This window comes from Rhipicephalus microplus, chromosome X, assembly GCF_043290135.1.
Source record: "Rhipicephalus microplus isolate Deutch F79 chromosome X, USDA_Rmic, whole genome shotgun sequence".
NCBI lineage: Eukaryota > Metazoa > Arthropoda > Arachnida > Ixodida > Ixodidae > Rhipicephalus > Rhipicephalus microplus.
The window spans coordinates 295,690,157-295,709,604 of record NC_134710.1 but is presented as its reverse complement, the minus strand read 5'-3'; the positions used below and the strand labels follow the sequence as shown (position 1 = coordinate 295,709,604).

Here is a 19,448-nt window from a genome sequence, read left to right as displayed (position 1 = left end):
ACAGGCAGCGCTGAGTCAATCTTGTACCAAAAAAGACGGAAATGACAGAAAATGTCGTCATGTTCTAAAAAAAACAGGACTAGCCTGTGCGATTACGGAATACTACGGCGGCGTTACCACCGGGCTTATTAATAAGCGTGTATGTGCAGTCGACACATCCTGTAACGTCAGGAAACTCAGTCACTTCATAAAAGTCCCATACCTGCCAACCTGCCAACAGAGAAATTCGTAAAAACCCTGAGCGGGGAAGGGGGGAAAGGGGTTACCGTTTTTTTTATTTGTAGGTGTGATCGATTTGACTTTAGCAACAAACATAATCATGTTTTGCTGCCATAAGTCATATCGGCGCTGAATTATTTTTCCTCACTATTGCCACTAAAAAAAAACATCGCGAAAACAGGGGGGGGGGGGGGGGGGGCGGAGGTCTTAAGCGCAAGAGCAAACATCGGTGTTGCGGTCTCATAATGGCTTGCAGTAGCCGAAAACACGAGGGTAGGGTTTTCCACTAAGGGGAGCGCAAATGTCTCCAAAATATCGCGTAATCAAAATAACTATAGCCAAAAAATCAATTCCGTCAAAATAAGTCGCGTATGTCTTCACACATGAACGGACGGGTCGATGCAGCTGGCTGCCATGAAAGCGTAGGTCAAAGCTTTGGCTTTGCCTGCTGCTAGATTCTTAGGTCAGGAGTGCCAAAACGCTTCTAGCCTTTTTTACGTCTTTACTGCCTTTAATCTACCGCTGCGTCAGCCACGTGTTCTCGGAGCTCATAGATCGCTATCGCATCGCCACGACGGTTGCGACAAGCGGTAGTTTTACCTTCAATCAACGTGCCTTCAAAACTAAAAAGTTTTATGCTACCTATGATCACAACTGCTGTGGTTTTGTCAAACAGAGTTTGCAAAAACCAGTGTTGCTTTGACTGATCGAGCATTGTCTGCGCGCACACTTTCAGAGTTTTGTCAGTAACATCGTCGCCATACATGATCGTGTCGAACTACCGCGGTTCATCCACAGCAGTTGTGGCAACGGCAACCACACGCACTGTAGAAGATAGTGCATGTGCTAGTCATACGCATACTTCCGAAGTTCAAGCACACTGCTCTTGATAAGCCTTCGTTCGACGGTTTCGATACTATTGGCCCAATAGACACAGGAATTAGGCTGAAGAATTTCACGAATTCGTATCGGCCACGGTTCCGCATCACTAAGACTACTGTATGTTTAGATGAATGCCTCTCGAATTTGTTTATCATAAAGTGCGGCCACATCTAGCGCACAAATTCTGATTTACGGGAGATTTTTATGGCAACCGTACAATAGGAAGAAACCGTTAAAATCCAAGAGTCTCCTGGACAATGCGGGAGACTTCGCAGATATGTGACGATAACAATAATACATATTGTTCTTTGGCTACGGCAATGCACCGTAGCCAATCGCGGAGGCCACACTATCATACTAATTTTATTTTTTTTTCATCGGAAACTAAATATTTTTAGCAAAATTTCAGGTAAGATTCGTAAAATCATAAGCGCAATCAAAATTCGTATATTTTATAGGAAAATCGAAAGAGTTGGTAGGTATGAAGTCCCGCATAACTTTAGGAAGTGCCGCCGGCTAGGGAAAGCGCACCAGCATCGCGTACAGGTGCATAGCGATGAGTAGCATAACTTTTCTGACTGCACGGCAAACTGTTGACAACGGAATACGGACGTGATTCCCGATGACTGTTTGGACTGTGCTAGCGCTGTAAAAGCTCAGCGCCATCAGTAGCTGTAACATGGGAGGCACAGGCTGTCCTTGGTCGTCCCCACTTTCACGGAGTGGCAACATAGCCAGCAGCTGCCTCACAGCGTCCTTCGTGAATGTATCGAGCGTGGAATTGTTCCTCGTCGTACAACTCCATCGGATTTCCTCAGTCACGTAAAGCGGGTCGAGGAATCTTTGGCAGGCCTCAGAAAATGCTACACTTATGGCGTCGCAAGCGAACTCAAAAGCAGCCAACCTCTGTGACACGTCCATTTGAGAGGTGGCCATGTTGGAATAATGCGTGAAGTCGCTTTCAAGCATGGAGGAAGGAGTTTCTCTTTCCTCCATGCTTTCAAGCCAACCCCGCAGCTGACTTGAAACTTGTCCCGACTTCGACCGAGCCAAGTCGCCTTCAAGTCGTCCGCAAGTTCGAGAATGATTTATGACGAGCGGCAAGGCTATCTTGAGTCAAACACGAGTCAAGTACAAGTCAAGTAAAATCTCTGCATTCGGGGGTTACTCCCGTACTTCTCGAGGCAAAATTATTATTACTCTCACCATCATCATCATCATTATTATTATTGCTGTTAGGTATTATTCTGCAGTTGATTTAAAATAGGATGACAATGATGATGTGTGTGAGGTCTTCAATCAGGGAAAAAGAAAAGTTTTTCAATAGCAATAAAAATGGGAAATGAAAACAGCTCATTGCATAGTAAATTTCATGAAATCGGTATTAGGTTGATCTACGACTGTATAGCAAGCACCCAAACACTGTTAAGACACTTCCGCCCAGCTACAAGGTTTTCCAAAGAACAATATAAATCTTAACAGTTACCTGTAAGGTAGGTTACTGCCTTTTAAAAATACATATGTCTACCTTGTTAGTTAAAATCTGTAGAGACTTTTCAAACTACCAGCAAACATATCTGTCAGATTTTTAAAGTGTTTTTGTTTCCAGAATTTCTCGCAGGCTAAACACTGTTAATTATTTTTTTCTATTAAAGTTTGTGCGTTCATTACCTATACATCATGATGCGCATTGATAGAGCAAATAAAACAATAAGATGCTGAGATCAAAGAAAAACTGGAGAGACTTCACAATTCGTTCAAGTAACTGAACAACTTGCACATTCATTAATCTTAGTGTTACAAGTTTGCTTGAAATGAGATTGACTATAATGTCGGGTTCTTGATTTTTTTTTTTGTGGGCTATAATTAGGGCTCCATGTTTTCAGATATTCATATGAAAAATCCTATGGACACTCACCGATAAATATTTTGACAATTCAGATTTATCTGTTACAACTTTGATTTTAAAAGAGCATTTTTATTGAAAGCATTAATCCAACATGCCCAGATTGTGGCGCTGTATCCACGTTAGAACACATGCTTTGGCAGTGCCCCTCATCACGCGATTCTTGGCACATGACCGAAGAGAAATGGAGCTTTGCGCTCAGGACTTGCACATCAACTCTGGGCTGTCCAGAGGGCCCACGACGCGACGGTGAGGCTCGGCCTACCCGTTCAGACGTGGGAGCGGCCCGCTGCTCTACCTCCTTGAGGTAGTGTTCCTCGGGACCTCAATAAAGTTCTTTGTCCGTTTTCATAACAAGGAATCACCAATGAAAAGGAGCACACCTCCATCAGTGACAGCAACTTCAATGTATTCTTTCCTCTTTTAAAGTCCTTTATAACCTTTAACATTATTAATACGAACAATCATAGGTGTTCTTTATTCAAGTATTTGTGCTTATATGTATATGAGTGTGCATTCAAACCTTCCAGACATCTAATATACACTTTGTGTGTTCGCATGTTCTGGTGTTCAGATATCAGGGTATTGAAAATAGTAATAATAATAAATCCTTTATTTTTTTTCTGCAGGAAGATGAGGCAAGCTGGGAGAAAAAGCTGAGAATCAGCATGACTAGCTTTTGCCCGCCCCCACTACCACTACAAAAAAAAAGTGCACTTTGGCAAGTTTACAGCAGTGCAAAAAGTAGCTTTATCAACCGCGTAAATGAACAGAAAGTGAGAATAAATTAAAGGATTTAGAAATAAGACTATCAGCAGCAATATAAAATATATTCATTAAAAATTGTGGTGACACGTATCCCGAAGGAGCACGGCCACTAGCGTGGGTCCGGTCTTATGCCAGCCACAGGGCACGCGTTAACCGTCACCATGGCGAGAACACGATACTGCTCAAGGTCGCAACACTTTATTGTCTGTGGCAACATCAAACGCAGTACAGCCCGTTGCAAAGGCCCGGCGGGAAAGCAAATCGGCTTATCCACGTCACAGGCGCAAAGTACCACACAGGGTGCCACGAGCACGTCTCCGTGGTAAAAGTGATTAACGGAGACACCGGGACCAAGGCCCGGTTGCTCGAGCGAGGGCAAAGGCGCTCACGTTGGCTTCGGAGAGATACGGGTCGACGTAGCCTGGCCACGCACTAGGAACCCGCACACTCTTCGGCCTAGCGTTCGGAAGGGGGGCGACATAAGGTAAGCGTTCACCGCGGGCGCTCTTGGGAGACTCTGCGCGCGGCACCACGGTCAACATCCGCTACCGGTTGAGGGGGTTAAACGTCACTCCGCTCTCCCAGCGCGGCAGACAGCGGAAGGGGGGAGACATGTTGGGACGTGAGAAAGGCAGAAAAGGCGGTGCCCGCACAAAGGCGGCAGGCTAGCCTCAATTCCCACAAAATAAAGGTAATAAGAACACAGTGCAACAACTTATAACTCAACATTATACATCGAATTTCGGAGAATTGTAGATTTTCAAGAAATGAACTTCGATAAATGCTAAATCTTCTGCAGAAATATAAACTCGGGAAACATGAAGCCTTAGCTATAATGCAGTGTCAAAAGGAAATATCCCAGTTTATCAGACAGTTTTACAGCAACACACAACCATGTTCTAGACACAGGAATACTACTTATCACAAAGTGCACCCACGCTTTAAATATGCATAAACTTGAATGGCTTTTGTCTTAATGCTGCAAACTATACAGTCAAATCTCATTAATTCGAACACGCTTAATCCAAACTTCCAGTTAATTTGAACTCGCGATGCTGTCCAGTCATAGCTATGTGTATTCCAATGGGCGAAAACGCCCGGTAATTCGAATGCGCAAGCACTTGTGACGGTTAATTCGAACATACCGCGCTCCGAAAATGCTCTCAGCACCCCGCCCTATCCCGCGGCGGCACCTGCGACACCTCAACGCTGCGCGCAAAGGAAATGAAAAGGAAAGAAAAGGCTGCGGTGGAATGTGCTCTCTCTCAAATGCCGATTTGTGACGTGCCCGTGTCACGCTTCTCCCTTTTCCGTCCCTGCCATGACGATAGTTCAATGCGCGAGAACAGAACGACGACACAAAGACAAGAAGGACATGAAGGACCTCTGTGTCGTCGTTCTGTTCTCACGCTATAACTATCGTCATGTCATACCAACTAGCCCAAGCTGCCACACTTCTAAGTCCCTGCCACGTAAAGACCCTTCTCCTTCCAACGCCGCACGTGAAGAGAGAGAGGGAAAAAAAGAAAGCTGTCGCTGGGTTGAATGAATGTGTGATTGAAGGAAAGGAAAAAGGCACTACCTTATGCAGCCCTTGCCCCTTGCGGGAGCACGGCTCTGCGCCTTGAGGGGGGAGGGGTGTTTCTCACGAGCCGGTGCCACGCTTCCCCACTTCCCGTCCCTGCCACGTAACCCTTCTCCTTTCAACGACGGGCGTGAAAAGAGCAAAAAAAAAAAAAAAAAGCTGCCGTGGAGGGTTGGTTTTTTCTCAGATGCCGATCTGCTTCTCTCCGCGTGGAGACGCTCCTCCTTTCTCGTCACATGCTGCGGCTGCGTAGCCTCCGCCACGCAGTCGTTGTCGTCATCGTCTTTAGAAAGTGTCGGTGCTGGACATTTCCGCGCGCAACATCTCTTGCCAGGAAAATGCTGAAGCTGAAGTAGAAATGCTTTGCAAGCTGTGTGCGAAATTGATTGACTCGCTGCAAGGCAAACATGTGCAGATGCGCATCACCCATTACTTCAATTAATAACGGATGTCCTGTGATTTGTGAATAAATTTAAGCCTTCTGAAACTTCCCCCTCGTGTGTTAGCTCAATGCACATGCGCCACTGCATGGAGAGCCTTCCGTTTATTCAGCTTTTATTAATTCGAACTTCTTTTAATTCAAACAAATTTGCGGGCCCCTTTGAGTTCGAATTATCGAGATTCGACTGTATTGGTGAACGGCACACATGTTAAGGGGAAATGATATTTGAACAGTTTATTTTGAAGCCCAAAACAAAGAAACTTTTGCTGTTCACATAGGTTTTTACACTAATTTCAAATATGTTATCCGTTTTATAGCCAGTTGAGTAGTTTTCATTTTGTACCATGAGAACGTGTAAAAAAAAATATATGGCTCTATTAGGGCACACTTTTTCTGCCCGTAAACTTAGATGCTTATGAGCCATTATTGACTCAAATTGCTCCATATTAACAGTATAATGTAAACAACTAATGAGACAATGTGTATAAGGCATTTTAATTACCAAAAAGAATTGTAATGTTAGATGTCTTAGCTGCTCATCTCATACTAAATGCTTACTTTAAGCTTTTAATAAATATACATGTGACATAAGGTTTTAAAGGAGATAATTGCACTGTAACATGTTAAGGAATATGTGGAAAAAAGTTCATCCCAAACTGGCCATCAGAAGTAGCAAAAACGTGATGTCCTAACTCAAGAAGTTGCCCAATATTGCATCTTCAGAAAAATGAATTTTAAATGTATAAATGAAACCTTATCTAGGTGGCAAAGACACACCTTTCAAAATAATTTCTTGCATCATAAGAGCTTGGGAGTAATGGTTATTTTGAGCATATTGAGTTTGTTCATGCCACTAAACATTTATACTTTAGAATCATAAAAGCTTAGTGGCATAAAAAGTTTGTCCAAAACGAACTTTACTTTACACATTGTCATGACACAAATGAAAACTGTGCAACTTACTATAAAACTAATTACATGTTTGAAATCAGCATAAAAGCCTATAGACGGTTTTGGTGTTTGTAAACAAACTGGGCTCTCACCAAACAGCCTACCCTAGCAGACTTCCAGTGCGGTGCTTCCGGCAATGCTTTTCAAGGTCCTGGTGGTGTTTTCGCGGTGTGCGAGTTTTCTGCTCTATTATTTCTCGCGCATTTCTTAGGATGTGTTTGGAGCAATGTCTGGCGGCTACATTAAGAGGCGCGACGTAGCGCACAGCTCGCGTGGCCAACGGGTGCCTTGCAAAATACACGTCGTGGCGTTCCGATGAGCACGGCCCCCTTCTCCACGTGGCCTGCTCTGAGAGTGGTCGCGCCTATACAAACAGAAAATGAATAAATTGTAGGAGATGTTTGTCAGCGAACTTAATTGAGCCAGTTGGTTCTGCATGCATGGCGATGATGTGGATGCGCTTCGAAGTCGCAGACCGGAAATTGACAGCGCACACCTGTCTTCTCCCTGTCCGCGTCTTCAAAGCACACCCACACCGCCGACATGCAGGAGAAGAGTTGCTCGATTCATACTGAATTTGTTAAATTCAGCTTTTCGACTAGAACTTTAAACCTCCCCCTGTTGAACACCGAACACAATTTTGTTTTCCTCTGAGCACGCTTACTTCTTAGAAAAAAAAAACGCTTACTTCTGCATCTGTAAAACGCTTACTTCTGCGTCTGTGTCACACCCCACTTTTTAAATGGCCACTTACCAAGCCCCATACCAAATTTTAGTTAGACAGTGAAAGTTGTGGAGTGTCCGATGAGGAACATTTTGCCACAAATATTTTTTAATCGTTTCATCACGAGTGGAGAAAACAGGTTTTTGCGAAGCGGCACGAAACGAGGATGACAGGAGGCGAGCTTGAAACCCTTGCCGCTCCTCCGCATAGCTTTCGCAAGCCAAATCTCTTCCCCACCCTCTCCAGCACCTGACCAAGAGGTGACGTGCCCAAACAAGTTCAACCCCCGAGCATGCGAGCGGCGTTGCTTTGTTGACCAGCGTTATTTTGTGGTCTTCTGCCTGTTTCTGCGGTATCGTTTGGAAATGCTGGCTTAGACGCGGTAGAATAGATGAGCACAATGAGTGCGCGAACGCGTAGAAGCGTTCCACGGCGGTTGCCTGCTCCATGCGCTGACCGCGGGGACACGAACACATGCGAAACGCCGACACATTAGCCCCGCATCTCGTTGCAATTCGCGGGAAAAAAATAGAAAAAAGACACTCCCATTCCTTTATTGCGTCTCATTATTTATCTAGAGCATTATTGATCTTTTCAAGCAACAAATTACAGAAACTACGCATGCCGTGTTAAACAATTTTTGCCATATCACGTGCTACTGTCCGCAACGTCAGAGCAGAGTCGTCTACGTAGAGGACCAACGTCACTGCATTGCCGTGTATGTAGGGCCATTCATACGCGCACGTCATGCCCTCATTCTCTAGGCTTGCGCCAGCAGAGGGAAGGGGGAGCAGCGTTCATCTTAAAACTTGACCCATTTTCGCGGCGCGTAGCGTTGCAAATTTTGGCAGACGTGATCATGAACGCCTTGTCTACGCATTGCCCTTGTTAGCTCAAAATTGACAAACCTGATGAGTGGCCCTTCAAAGAGATCGGCGGCGATCAAAATCGTTCGCAATCCGACGTGTTCGTGTGACTGAAAAATTATAAATTGTACTGATGTGATAAGTCAACTGCGGCTGCAGGGTCACACGATTAATTATGGTTTACTCGCGAGTAAGCTATTCATGAATCAAACTTTCAAGTCGAACCTATCTAAACATGCAGTCTATATTAGTACCCAAAATATAAATTAGCTTGAATGCGGCGATGTTCATTAGCGACAGACAGAATGAGTCATACCGTATTTACTCGATTCTACCGCGCTCTCAATTGTAACGCGCACCTGGTTTCCACGATGAAAGAAAAAAGTAAGACATCGATTGCAACGCGCACCCATTTTTCTCGTTGGCCCGCACGATCACACCACTGGGGGAAACGACTCCTTTCGGGAGCGTCTTCCATTTATATATGAGGTACGGGGGAAGCTTGTGCCTATCTGACGTGCAACGGAGCATTGCCGTCACTCTGTAGTTTTACCGTGGCCCGATGTCTGCACGCGAACTTGCTTCGCCCCCTTCTTCTCGACGGTTGTGGTGCCAGGCATGTCGAAGTAAATCAGGATCGCCATTCCTGATTTGCCCAAGCAAGTAGCCTTTGTTGAGCCGCAAGTTTAGGACGAACCACTGAAACTGTGAAGCTTTTCTTCGTACTCCTTCGGCAACTTTTGATATACGCCCATTCGCCTTCAGAGGAAAAAGCCTTTCCTCTTCATAAAGTTAGTTAGCCAGCACCTGCTTGCTTTAAACTGGCTCCCCATTAGCCCATTTTCTAAGGCTAACTGAATAGCCTGCACTTGCAGCACTTCTGTCGTCACGGACCGATGTGCCGCTTGCTGCTCAATCACATACTCGCCGAGCAGCTCTTCAATTTGCGGAAACCGACCCTGCTGTGGTCCACTGAAGCCTTCGCATGAATCTTTGCTGTCGACAATATTCTGCTTTTGTTTCCGCCAGTCCCGCACGCACGTTTCGGGAACTCCGAACGACCGCGATGCGGCCCGATTTTCGTCCGTTTCGGCACACGCGATGACTTTTCTTTTAAAAGCGGCATCGTGGTGCACTCGTCAAGTTTTTGGAGTCTGCCCTTCCATGCCGTCGATGCTAATGCACTACAAGATTAGGAACTCCTCAGCACACGTACCAAGTGCCGCACATGGGAAACACATAGGCAGAAATGGCCGACGTGCCATGCCGACGCACGTAGGATGCGGCCATTTTGGAAATGCCGATGGCAATAGAATGACCGTATGAATTTTTTTTTTCGTACTCCATTCTAACGTGAATGCGATTTACGAACTCGCTTAACCGGAAAAAAGGTGCGCGTTAGATTCGAGTAATTACAGTATTTACTCGCACAGATGAGAGCTCACATGACAGCATCACTTAAAAAAAACTAAATGCAACGACAACGAAACGTGGAAACCACGACGTACATGTTGTACGGCGATTCATGTTAAGCACGGCTACATTGTGTCCGGTGTTGTGCAGAACAGTACACATCATTGATATCGCTCAAACTATAAAATGAACAGTTTTGCAATGACTTTTCAGAGTTAGCTTTCACGTTTTGCTGCCCATTTCAGGCAGCAAAACACTTGTTTTTCAGGCAGCAGTACACTTGTTTGCCACAGGTGGAAGAGGACAGCAACCGGTGCATTCCTGGTAACCAGGGTCTTTCGGCTAGTCTGAGCATCGCCTCTGTGCCATTAGTCTGCGCTGAGCTTTACATTGCCTTTGATGAAGTGGGCAGAACAGACCTATGTGCTCTTAGCGGGAATCCAGTTTTTTCACGTGATCGCTGCAATGCAGGCGCTCTTTCTGTGGTAATCTGTCAGAAAACAATGCTTTGACTAGCATATAAAATTAATTCCGGAATAATTTTATGTGCATAAAACATTTGAACACAAGCAGCCTTGGCCAGCAACAAATGCTAAAACCACGCAAGAACAAGCTAAACTGGAAGTTTTCAGGGGTGATTTTCTGATGAACGCACAATGTTGCTAGAGACAGGCGGGCTCTGGCGAAACTGTCTATATATACACCAAAAATTTCATTGCCCTAGGTCAGTGGTTCTCAGCCATAGATGTGTCGGGGACATCTTTTGGACTAGTGGAAGTGATGGGGGACCCCTTGCAGTGGAGGGTAGGGAGGTATGTAGGTAAATTAACGCAACTAGAACGTGAAACAGGTGCAATTTATTGCTACCAAAAATGTAAAAAATGGGGGAGGGTTTCGCGGATCATAGAAATGGCTTTGTGGACCCCCTGGGATCCGTGGACCCCCTGGGATCCGTGGACCCCCATTTGAGAACCCCTGCTCTAGGCTACAGATTAAAAAGCCTTTTTTTTAATCACATTTCCCCTAATCACATCTAACTCTGCCAGGAGCCAGAAAACTCGCATACGTATTTCTCTCTTGACCCTACACTCAAGAGCAGAGGTCAGTGTTGGCCAAAGAGCCCACTAGAAGATCCAGTTGTGATGCTTCCGCACTATGCAAGAATTTTCTATTTATGCACAAGTACATTTACAAACAATCATGGGCCAGAGACTGATAAATCATGTTTGATAAGATGGCCCCTAAAGCCACTTACACACATGCATGTAATGTGCAACTTCATCACCCAACAAGAAAGTCAGTAATGATTGTGGCTTCAACTGTAGCAGCTGCAGCAAACAGTACAGTTTCGTTTCTGTTATGTGCCCTTGGAACTACAGTCAACTTTTGTTCATTCGATTTCTAAGGGACCTCTTAATTTTCTTTGAATTGACAAGAAGTTTGAATTATTAGAGGTTCTCAGATATATAACCCTGAGTGAGGTGACACCACACATTATGACTGGGCATTGATTTTTATCACACTAAAAAATTTTTGCAAGCGTTTTTAAACCTTAACTGCATGCAATGAACAGGAAGCAAAGGTCTAAGGTCCACAAGTTCATTGGCCATTAATTGCCGATCAGACCTTTTAAAGAAATTGTGAATTGCCAACTGCTTCTTTGCTATATGTTCCTTCAGCACAAAGCTCTCTATACCAGTTCAGAAGCATCACAGTTTACCATGCATGTACTTTGTTTCAAACATTTGTTTACTAGCAAAGCCTTCTTCCTTGAAGGCCTGAGGAGCTTATTTTTCATTTTTAGACTGCTAGGATTATATAAGCACGCAAATATTCAAATGGTAGGTGGAAAGCAGCAGATATTTTCTGGTATGGAACCGCAAAAATACGAATTAACTGAATGATAGAGCTTGAATTAAGAGGCTTTTAAGTACATTGAAAGAATAGAGGGCCAAACAATAAATTGAATTTTGTTCTAATTAACTGAAAATACGAATTATCAGAGTTTGAATTATCCCAAGTCTACTGTACGTGACCACCCTCCATGATTACTTTGTAAGTGAACCAAGTTTAATCCATAGCTGTTCTGACAAACAGCCCTTTTTTACAACTTGGTACAATGAATGTACGTCACAAACATGGAGGAAGCTATACAAGAATGAAAAGCAATTTTACTACGATGTGCATTCTTACTTTAAACCTGCTGGCTACACTGTAATACAGAGACAATATGTTCATGACCAGTGCACTAGCTTTGTAGCAAACTACTTGCCTTGAGAAGACCGGGCATGTGCTTTTCAATATCTCCAACATCTAGAAAGCAAACAAAATATGCACCACAGTTATACACAAGAACTTATGCACAGCCTAATGAGGACCGATAGCTAAAGGGCTTTGAAAGCATGAAGCAGCACACTGAATACAGACTCACATCTAATACAGTTAAATATTAATATAGTAAGTTTTAACATATTAAAATTTCCTATACAGTGAAAGTATTTCACTTTTTATAACTTTAAAACCAACCGAAAACCAAACAAGCAAGAAGAGTGTTTTACACTCGCTGCCATGGCAACAGGTGGCACTGACTGACGCTCCCACGTTTAAATGCACATATATGTACCTTATAAAGCCGATGGGAGGATAGCCGTCACCGCAGCTCAGTATTAGAGCATCAGACGCATTACTCGAAGGTCGCAAATTTAGATCCTGCCAGCGGCAAGTAACTTTTCGTCCACTATATATACTTTTATGACATTTACATTACAATTAATTCTAGTAACAACCCCTATACTTTTTCTAGCATTATTGTCTGTTAGTTTGCATTAATATTGTGCCTAACAAGGAAAACAAGCCCTTAAATTCACACTTTACTTCATACTATAAAAAATAGTATAACGAAATTTCACTGCTACCAAGAAGAAAAACCAGGGCAATATGTTGAAACTACTACGTATACCTGTTCTTGATGATTGATTGATTTGTGGGGTTTAACGTCCCAAAACCACCATATGGTTATGAGAGACGCCGTAGTGAAGGGCTCCGGAAATTTCGACCATTTAGGGTTCTTTAACGTGCACCCAAATCTGAGCACACTGGCCTACAACATTTCCGCCTCCATCGGAAATGCAGCCGCCACAGCCGGGATTTGAACCCGCGACCTGCGGGTCAGTATCAGAGTACCGTAGCCACTACACCGCGGCGGGGCCTGTTCTTGATGCCAGTAAAGTTATTGTTGCATGCTATTTTTGCACACATATATTTCAAATCGCGCTTTATTGGATGGAGAGTAGTCGCCAAAGCAGAGCAATATATATCTTTTTTTTTTTTTTTTTCAGAATAGCAGGGGGAGCAAGGGTGCACCTGAATGCCCTCCTCCTTGCCACCAGAGCCAGAAAAAAGAGTATTTGAGTACCTTAGCACACCATATGCAGGAGGAGGTCCATATTCCACACACCACACACCTCGTGTCAGTGCCCAATAAGGTGCTTTTGTTGTTGCCCTGTGGCAAATCACAAGCTCGAGCAGGTAAAACACGGCACTACTAAACACGACCTCTCACTTATCTTGCAAGTGATCTTGATCAGAGAGAAAGAAAGGATGTCAAAACTTAAGAATTATTATTGATAATTGAGTATGCACTCCACCGTCTCAAAGCCAAAAGACTATTCTTTACTTGCTAAAGAAAAGGATAAATTCTTAATGATAGCAATCACAACAGGCACCTTTACCACAAACAAAATATTTTGCTCAGGTTGCACTTCTGCACCATGTTTCTAAGTACCTGACGTTTTTTTTTTTTTTTTGGATGATGGGAGTTACCAACCGACTGCTACTAACAACATAAAGTTAAGTGTGTTTCGCAATAAAACCCACTTACAAGATTTGTGCTAAACCAACGTATAGCTGAGACCGAAATTTGGGATGCCATACAGTGTCTTGATTAATTCTTTGGACATATGCATGCACATGGTTTCACCGATAAAAAAAAAAGTGGACACCAACAGAAAAGACAGTGCATTCAAACTGAGTGGAGAATGGTGTCAAACTACTTTAGGCAATATACAAAATTTTGATGATAGGCTGCAGTGGAAATAACGTAGCCGGTAGCTTCGTTTACACTGATTACTACAGGGCATTGACAGCATGTTATTAATCAGCACAGTGTACGGAGTGTACAACGCACAGTGATCACAGTGCAACTTCCGATGATACGTCTCCCGGTTTCACGACGACCCGCATTTTACAACGAATTGGTTAGGTCTTGGCGAAATCCCCATAGGAATAATGTATTAAAAACCTTGGTTATACGATGCAGTTTTATGCCGGCTCCGCATCTTACGATGACATTCAGATTTTGCCTAAAAGAAAAAAGAATGCCTTTACTCGAATCAAACGTGGACCAAATATTCACGAGTGCAAAATATAAACTTGCGTTCCCCTAGGTTGACGATTAGAAAAATAGAGAGCGAGACAGATATCTTCTTAGAATAGAAAATTTATTCGCCTGGAAGTTCATGCGCTTCTACACACGCTGCAATCGCATGTGTACATACGTATCTGGGGTTGTTACCTAGGCAAGCTCTATTCACACAAAGTAGCTCCAGCCGGCCAAAAAGCTGTTATTTTCTCGTTTTCGGTCTATGGAAACATTTTTGGTCGACATACAGCTAAGCTCCTGCCCTTGTCGCACTCGCAGTCACAGGCTTGCGGACACATAAGGGCGTGGCGCAGCTGTTTTCACAGTGCAAGATTACTTTCATTTGACAACGACGTTCATACTAATAGCGGGACATCACTAGTTGCACTTCACAAGGCCACAAATTACAATGTGCATAGCTCAGTCGCACACGAAGGCATTCTACGCACACTCGTGGTCGGTCGCCATTATGTGATAGCAATGACACTGTGTTCGACTCTTCTGATGGGAGGTTATTGGCAACGCGGTTTCGGTTTCGTTATCACGCGCAAGCAATTTTTGAACTCTATTTATAGGTAGAAAGAGGCACGTTAAATTCAATTCTTTTTAAGCTTGAAAATAAAGATTTACTCACACCTTTTTCAATTAACTTACGCTGCCATTAGCTATCGCTGGCAAGAATAATTTAATCTACCTTTCTAGCAGAGACACAAGGTCTGGCCGTTGGCTTATTCTAGCGGTCTATACCTATTTTTTTGGGCAAGGCTAAGTGTGATTGCTATACTCTTAGTCTTTCAATTATACGATGCCCGGATCATACGAAGGTTTTGTGTGGTCCCTTGAAAGTCGTATATTGGGGGTTCCACTGTACACTGAAATCACAATATAACGAAGCTGGATATAACAAAATATTGGTTATAACAAAGTAGATTAACAGTAGTCTTGCAATAGATGTGGTGTTTGGAATAAACCTTCATAACAAATTTTTCTATATAATGAACTTGATTTCACGTAAGATGCAATTTTGTTATAATAAGGTGTGCGTGTACCCCTGTGCATTTCCCTGCCACAGACCCACAGCAATAAGAATTTGGTAAGGTGCAGCACCAAGTCGTAAAGTTGGGATGCAATATCCATAATAGAGAATTGAATATTTGTATGCTAGTAGTACAAAATTAGAAAACTGTCAGCAAGAGGAATTCATAAGGCATTTACTTACACCTAGTTAATTTAGCATCATTCTCTTGAGACTTTAGTAACAGCAGCTAACAGCCAGGTAAGCAGCTCTATTCTACTGCACAGAAATGCAAAATGCTTTTCACATACCGTTTAGGTCCTTTGCCAGAGGATCATTGACATCAATAGCAAGCAGCTTCCAGTCAGTTTCCCCCTCGTCAACCAGTGCCACGACGCCAAGGATCTTTACTTGTATCACCTCGCCTCTCTTAGCCACCTGGAATTTAAGCACATGTAGCAGTGGGGCTTATCATGACGCAAATGAATTGAAGTACAGTGACCTTGGCATAACAAACTCCGTTTACCAAAATCCATGGTGTAACCAACTATTCTCATTCCTCAATCTCACATTCATTGAACCACATGTTTTCATAGGGTTAGACGTTCATCCCTGCCACTGACAAGCTGTTTTTTCATCCACTTTATTTTCTTTACATCTATATCACAATTACTACAATACACTTAAGGGTGGACATGGCACTTCACATTTTTTTCGATTTCCTTATTAATTTTGATGAAACTTGGCGAGTTTCTGTACATTTGTACCAGGATGTCGGAACGAAATGTTTTTCGTTCCGGTTTTTGTTTCGTTCGACAGACAAAAGTTTCGTTTCTGTTCCAGGAAAAAAAAAAAGAACGTTACGTACCGGTTCGTAAACAAAAACGTATTAATAAGAGTTGGGTTTTACATCAGAAAGCCACTATATGATTACAAGGGAAGCTGCAAAAAGTTTTGAAACAAGGCTACAACAAAAAACTTGATATTTATTTTTCTTGAAAATTCAATCCCAAATTTTCGTGAATGGGGTGCACATAATTTTAGAAGCGGCAGGTCATCGAGTGTACTACCCGATAAGTGAGACTGCTGCTCTGACAAAACAAACTTCAACGCCGAAAATGCCCTCTGTACCCTGACTTGTGTGACTGGCACACCAAGGGCCACCGATACTAACAAGTATAGCTGCGGTTGCCGCTCCTTGCGCACGTCCAAAAATGTCAACACATTCGGGATTCTTGGAATGCGCCGCTCCTTGTCCAGCATTTCCAGTCAGCGTGCGATGTCCGCTGATCCTGGCTCACTTGTCAAATGCGATTGAGTGCCAACTACAGCTTTCTTCCTTTTGAAAAAAACGTCTCGACGGCATCTTCTGGTTCTTCTGAAGTGGGCGCAGCGGTGCTCTGTGGAATGCAGCTTCTAGACTGATTCTGCTGAACACCTGTAATGCGCTTCCAGGTTTTGCACAGGTGCATTCTCGCTCGATATTTTTTATCAGGTTATAGTGGTTAATTTTTTCAAGAGCAAATTAAACATTTGTAAAGCAGGCTCAATGCTTTGTGTCAAGAGTGCGAGCATGATCTCAGAAGGAGCCCGCATATGATATGCGCGACTGGTGTTCTGATCAAGCAAACTGCAGCGCCGGTAATGCCTTCTCCACAACGGCCTGTGTGAGAGGCACACGAAAGTGCACTTTTAATTATACAAACAGCTCTGGTTGCGACTTTTTCAGCTCTCCGCAATATTTCAACATCTTTACTTTGGAATATCTGTCCGAGATGTGCACCGATTCTGTACCTTGAGTTATGCCTTGATGCTCACGTTGCATGACCTTGGTTTTTCAATTTTTTTCAAGTGTTCTCGTGAACTAAAAAACAATAAAAAATATTTATTATTACGTTGAGGAGTAAAAACGAAATAAGGTTCTGGTTACGTTTTTATTCCGGTCGAAAATATCTTTTTTTTTTTCATTTTTCGTTCCGTTCCAACCTTGATTTGTACACCGATTTCATATCTGCAATTATTTTTTTAGTATAATATGTAGTTTTTTAAAATACAAAATATTTCATGTGCTTTTTGGGGAGCAAGTTTTTTTCCCCCTAAACTAGTGGAGTCACAAAGTAAAACAGCATATCACAATACACCTGTAATCAGAAGTGCATGGAATGCAACGAAAATTGATGTTCTAAAGCCATTAGAAAAAAAGTTCTGGTATATTGAATATTTGTGATGAAATCTTAGATAGAAGTTGACACACCCAGAATATGTATAACATAATTTCAGCATACCATAACTTTTGTTCAAATGTGTGCAGAACATCAATTTTTATTGCACTTCACACAGTTCTGATTACAGATTATTATCATCTGCTGACTTGCTTGGTAGCTCTCTCAGTATAAAAAAATCTTGCTCACCAAAAGAAGTTTTTTTATTTCAAAAACAAATTATTCTGAGCAAATTCACTGCTTTGCAGCAAAGGCGAAGCAATGAAAACGATAGCAACAAATTCGAAGATCATGCGCAGAATGGCAAGCAGATCGAAACATGCCCCGTGTTTCTCACACACAAATGACGCACGAAACGTACTCACAGGTACAGATGAACACGAATAAGCGTCTCAGTTGTTACTTCGCTGTGTCTGAAAAGCGCGCCCTTTTCGCAAACCGAGACTATGGAACGATTGCAGCGACCTTTGCGCGCCCGGTAACTACTATAGAATCGTTCCGGTGTATGCCCAATGCGTACAATTGTCCCCGCTGCCATAAGCAAGCGCACGTGTGAGTGTCTATCCTGCCTCCTTTTGCAAGGCAAGGTATGCTTGGGAGATGAGAGCGCACGCCGCTGCGTCGTGACGATGTGGCGACGCGCGCTCATTCAGCCATCTCACTAATAATGCTGAAAACACGATACTTCCTCGCGAGATACCCATCACCAGGGGTAATATAAATAGCTTGCTGTTTGAAAGTTGAAGGAGGTGCTCCTTTGTGGCTCAATGGCTAACGCCTCGCACTCACAATTCAGAGGTTCGACGTTCGATTCCGCACGCCAAAGTCTTTTTCTGGATTATTTTTTGTTCTTGCATTTTCATATATATAGATATGTATACATATAAGGTGAATGACGGCTACGTCGACCCTGGCAGCAAAATCCAGCCGAAAGTGTCCATATATTGCTATCGCAATAAAAAATTACATATTTGAAATCAGCATACAAACACACGTAATGCGACTAAGTTTCAAGCAAATCAATTAAGAAATATACAATTTTTTTATGAGCAGTGTCTCCCCTTAAAACAGTACAATTATTCTTTCCTTGGCTTCTTATTCGCTAGTTTTCACTAATGTTTTCATGGGGGTTTTTCAGGCAATAAAGTTAGCCATTGTTCCACAGTCGATTCAATTTATTAAAATCCTCACATACTGCATATACAGTAAACCTTTGTTAACTCAAACTCGAATATCTCGAAGTATCAGTTAAGTGAAAAATTTTCTCAGCGTCCGCTCATCTTCAATTAATACTACTGTTTCTGCCCTCTCCCCACCTGTAAATGTTATTTTGGGGAGAACTACAAATACAGTAAAAGCTTGTCAATTTAGAAAATTGGATCATTCGGATGTGCTCCACTGTTGTCGCTCAAAAATAGCATGCATGTGGCTGTGCCATAAAATGTATTTGCAGAGAGTGACCCTTGTTTGGTGTGGGCACTTTCATTACCTTCACTCGGTGTGTGCTTGTTAGCTGCGATGTCTTTACACTCGCACTGTTCGTGAACCCAGCTGTGGCGCATGGATAATTAAAAAAAGACAGCGGTCCGAGCTGAGCAGAGAGGCCGAAGGGGGTCAGCATAATAAAAACATAAAAGATTTAACGGGCAAGGAGGTGCTAAGTGTCAGTTGGCCGAACTGAAGCGGATGAATGTTGGGGGTGCATTCATTACGCAGAAGAAAAAAATCCTAATTTTGACTGAAGTTGGGCCTGCGTTTATTATGTGAGTGCATCTATTACGCGAGTAAATACGGTATCTTAACGTACACATGGTGGTGGTGGCGGTGCGTAATAAAGGAGTGCAGGGCATGTTTCGAGCTAATCACACATGGCAGTATATGCTAGGGTCACATTGGAAACAAAGTGACAGGATGATGAAAATTGCGGCTTTAACGTTCTCGTGCAAATCAAGTACAGGATTTAGGTATTCATCTAGAAAAAAAAGTTTAAGTTACATACATTGGTTCATTTTCTTGATATTTGCAATAATTCAGC

General features: G+C 43.0%; 1 protein-coding gene across 3 annotated transcripts in view; it reads right to left on the bottom strand.

Annotated features, from left to right (window-relative positions):
• Nucleotides 1-19,448, bottom strand: part of Nurf-38 (Inorganic pyrophosphatase Nurf-38) — a 74,250-nt gene that overhangs the window by 29,850 nt on the left and 24,952 nt on the right. For all 3 annotated transcript variants that reach the window (XM_075879399.1, XM_075879400.1, XM_075879398.1), the window contains exons 6-7: nucleotides 15,503-15,629; nucleotides 12,029-12,069 (exon numbers count right to left, since the gene is read on the bottom strand). In XM_075879399.1, the coding sequence (XP_075735514.1) occupies nucleotides 12,029-12,069; nucleotides 15,503-15,629 (168 nt within the window). The remainder of the gene's footprint in view (nucleotides 1-12,028; nucleotides 12,070-15,502; nucleotides 15,630-19,448) is intronic.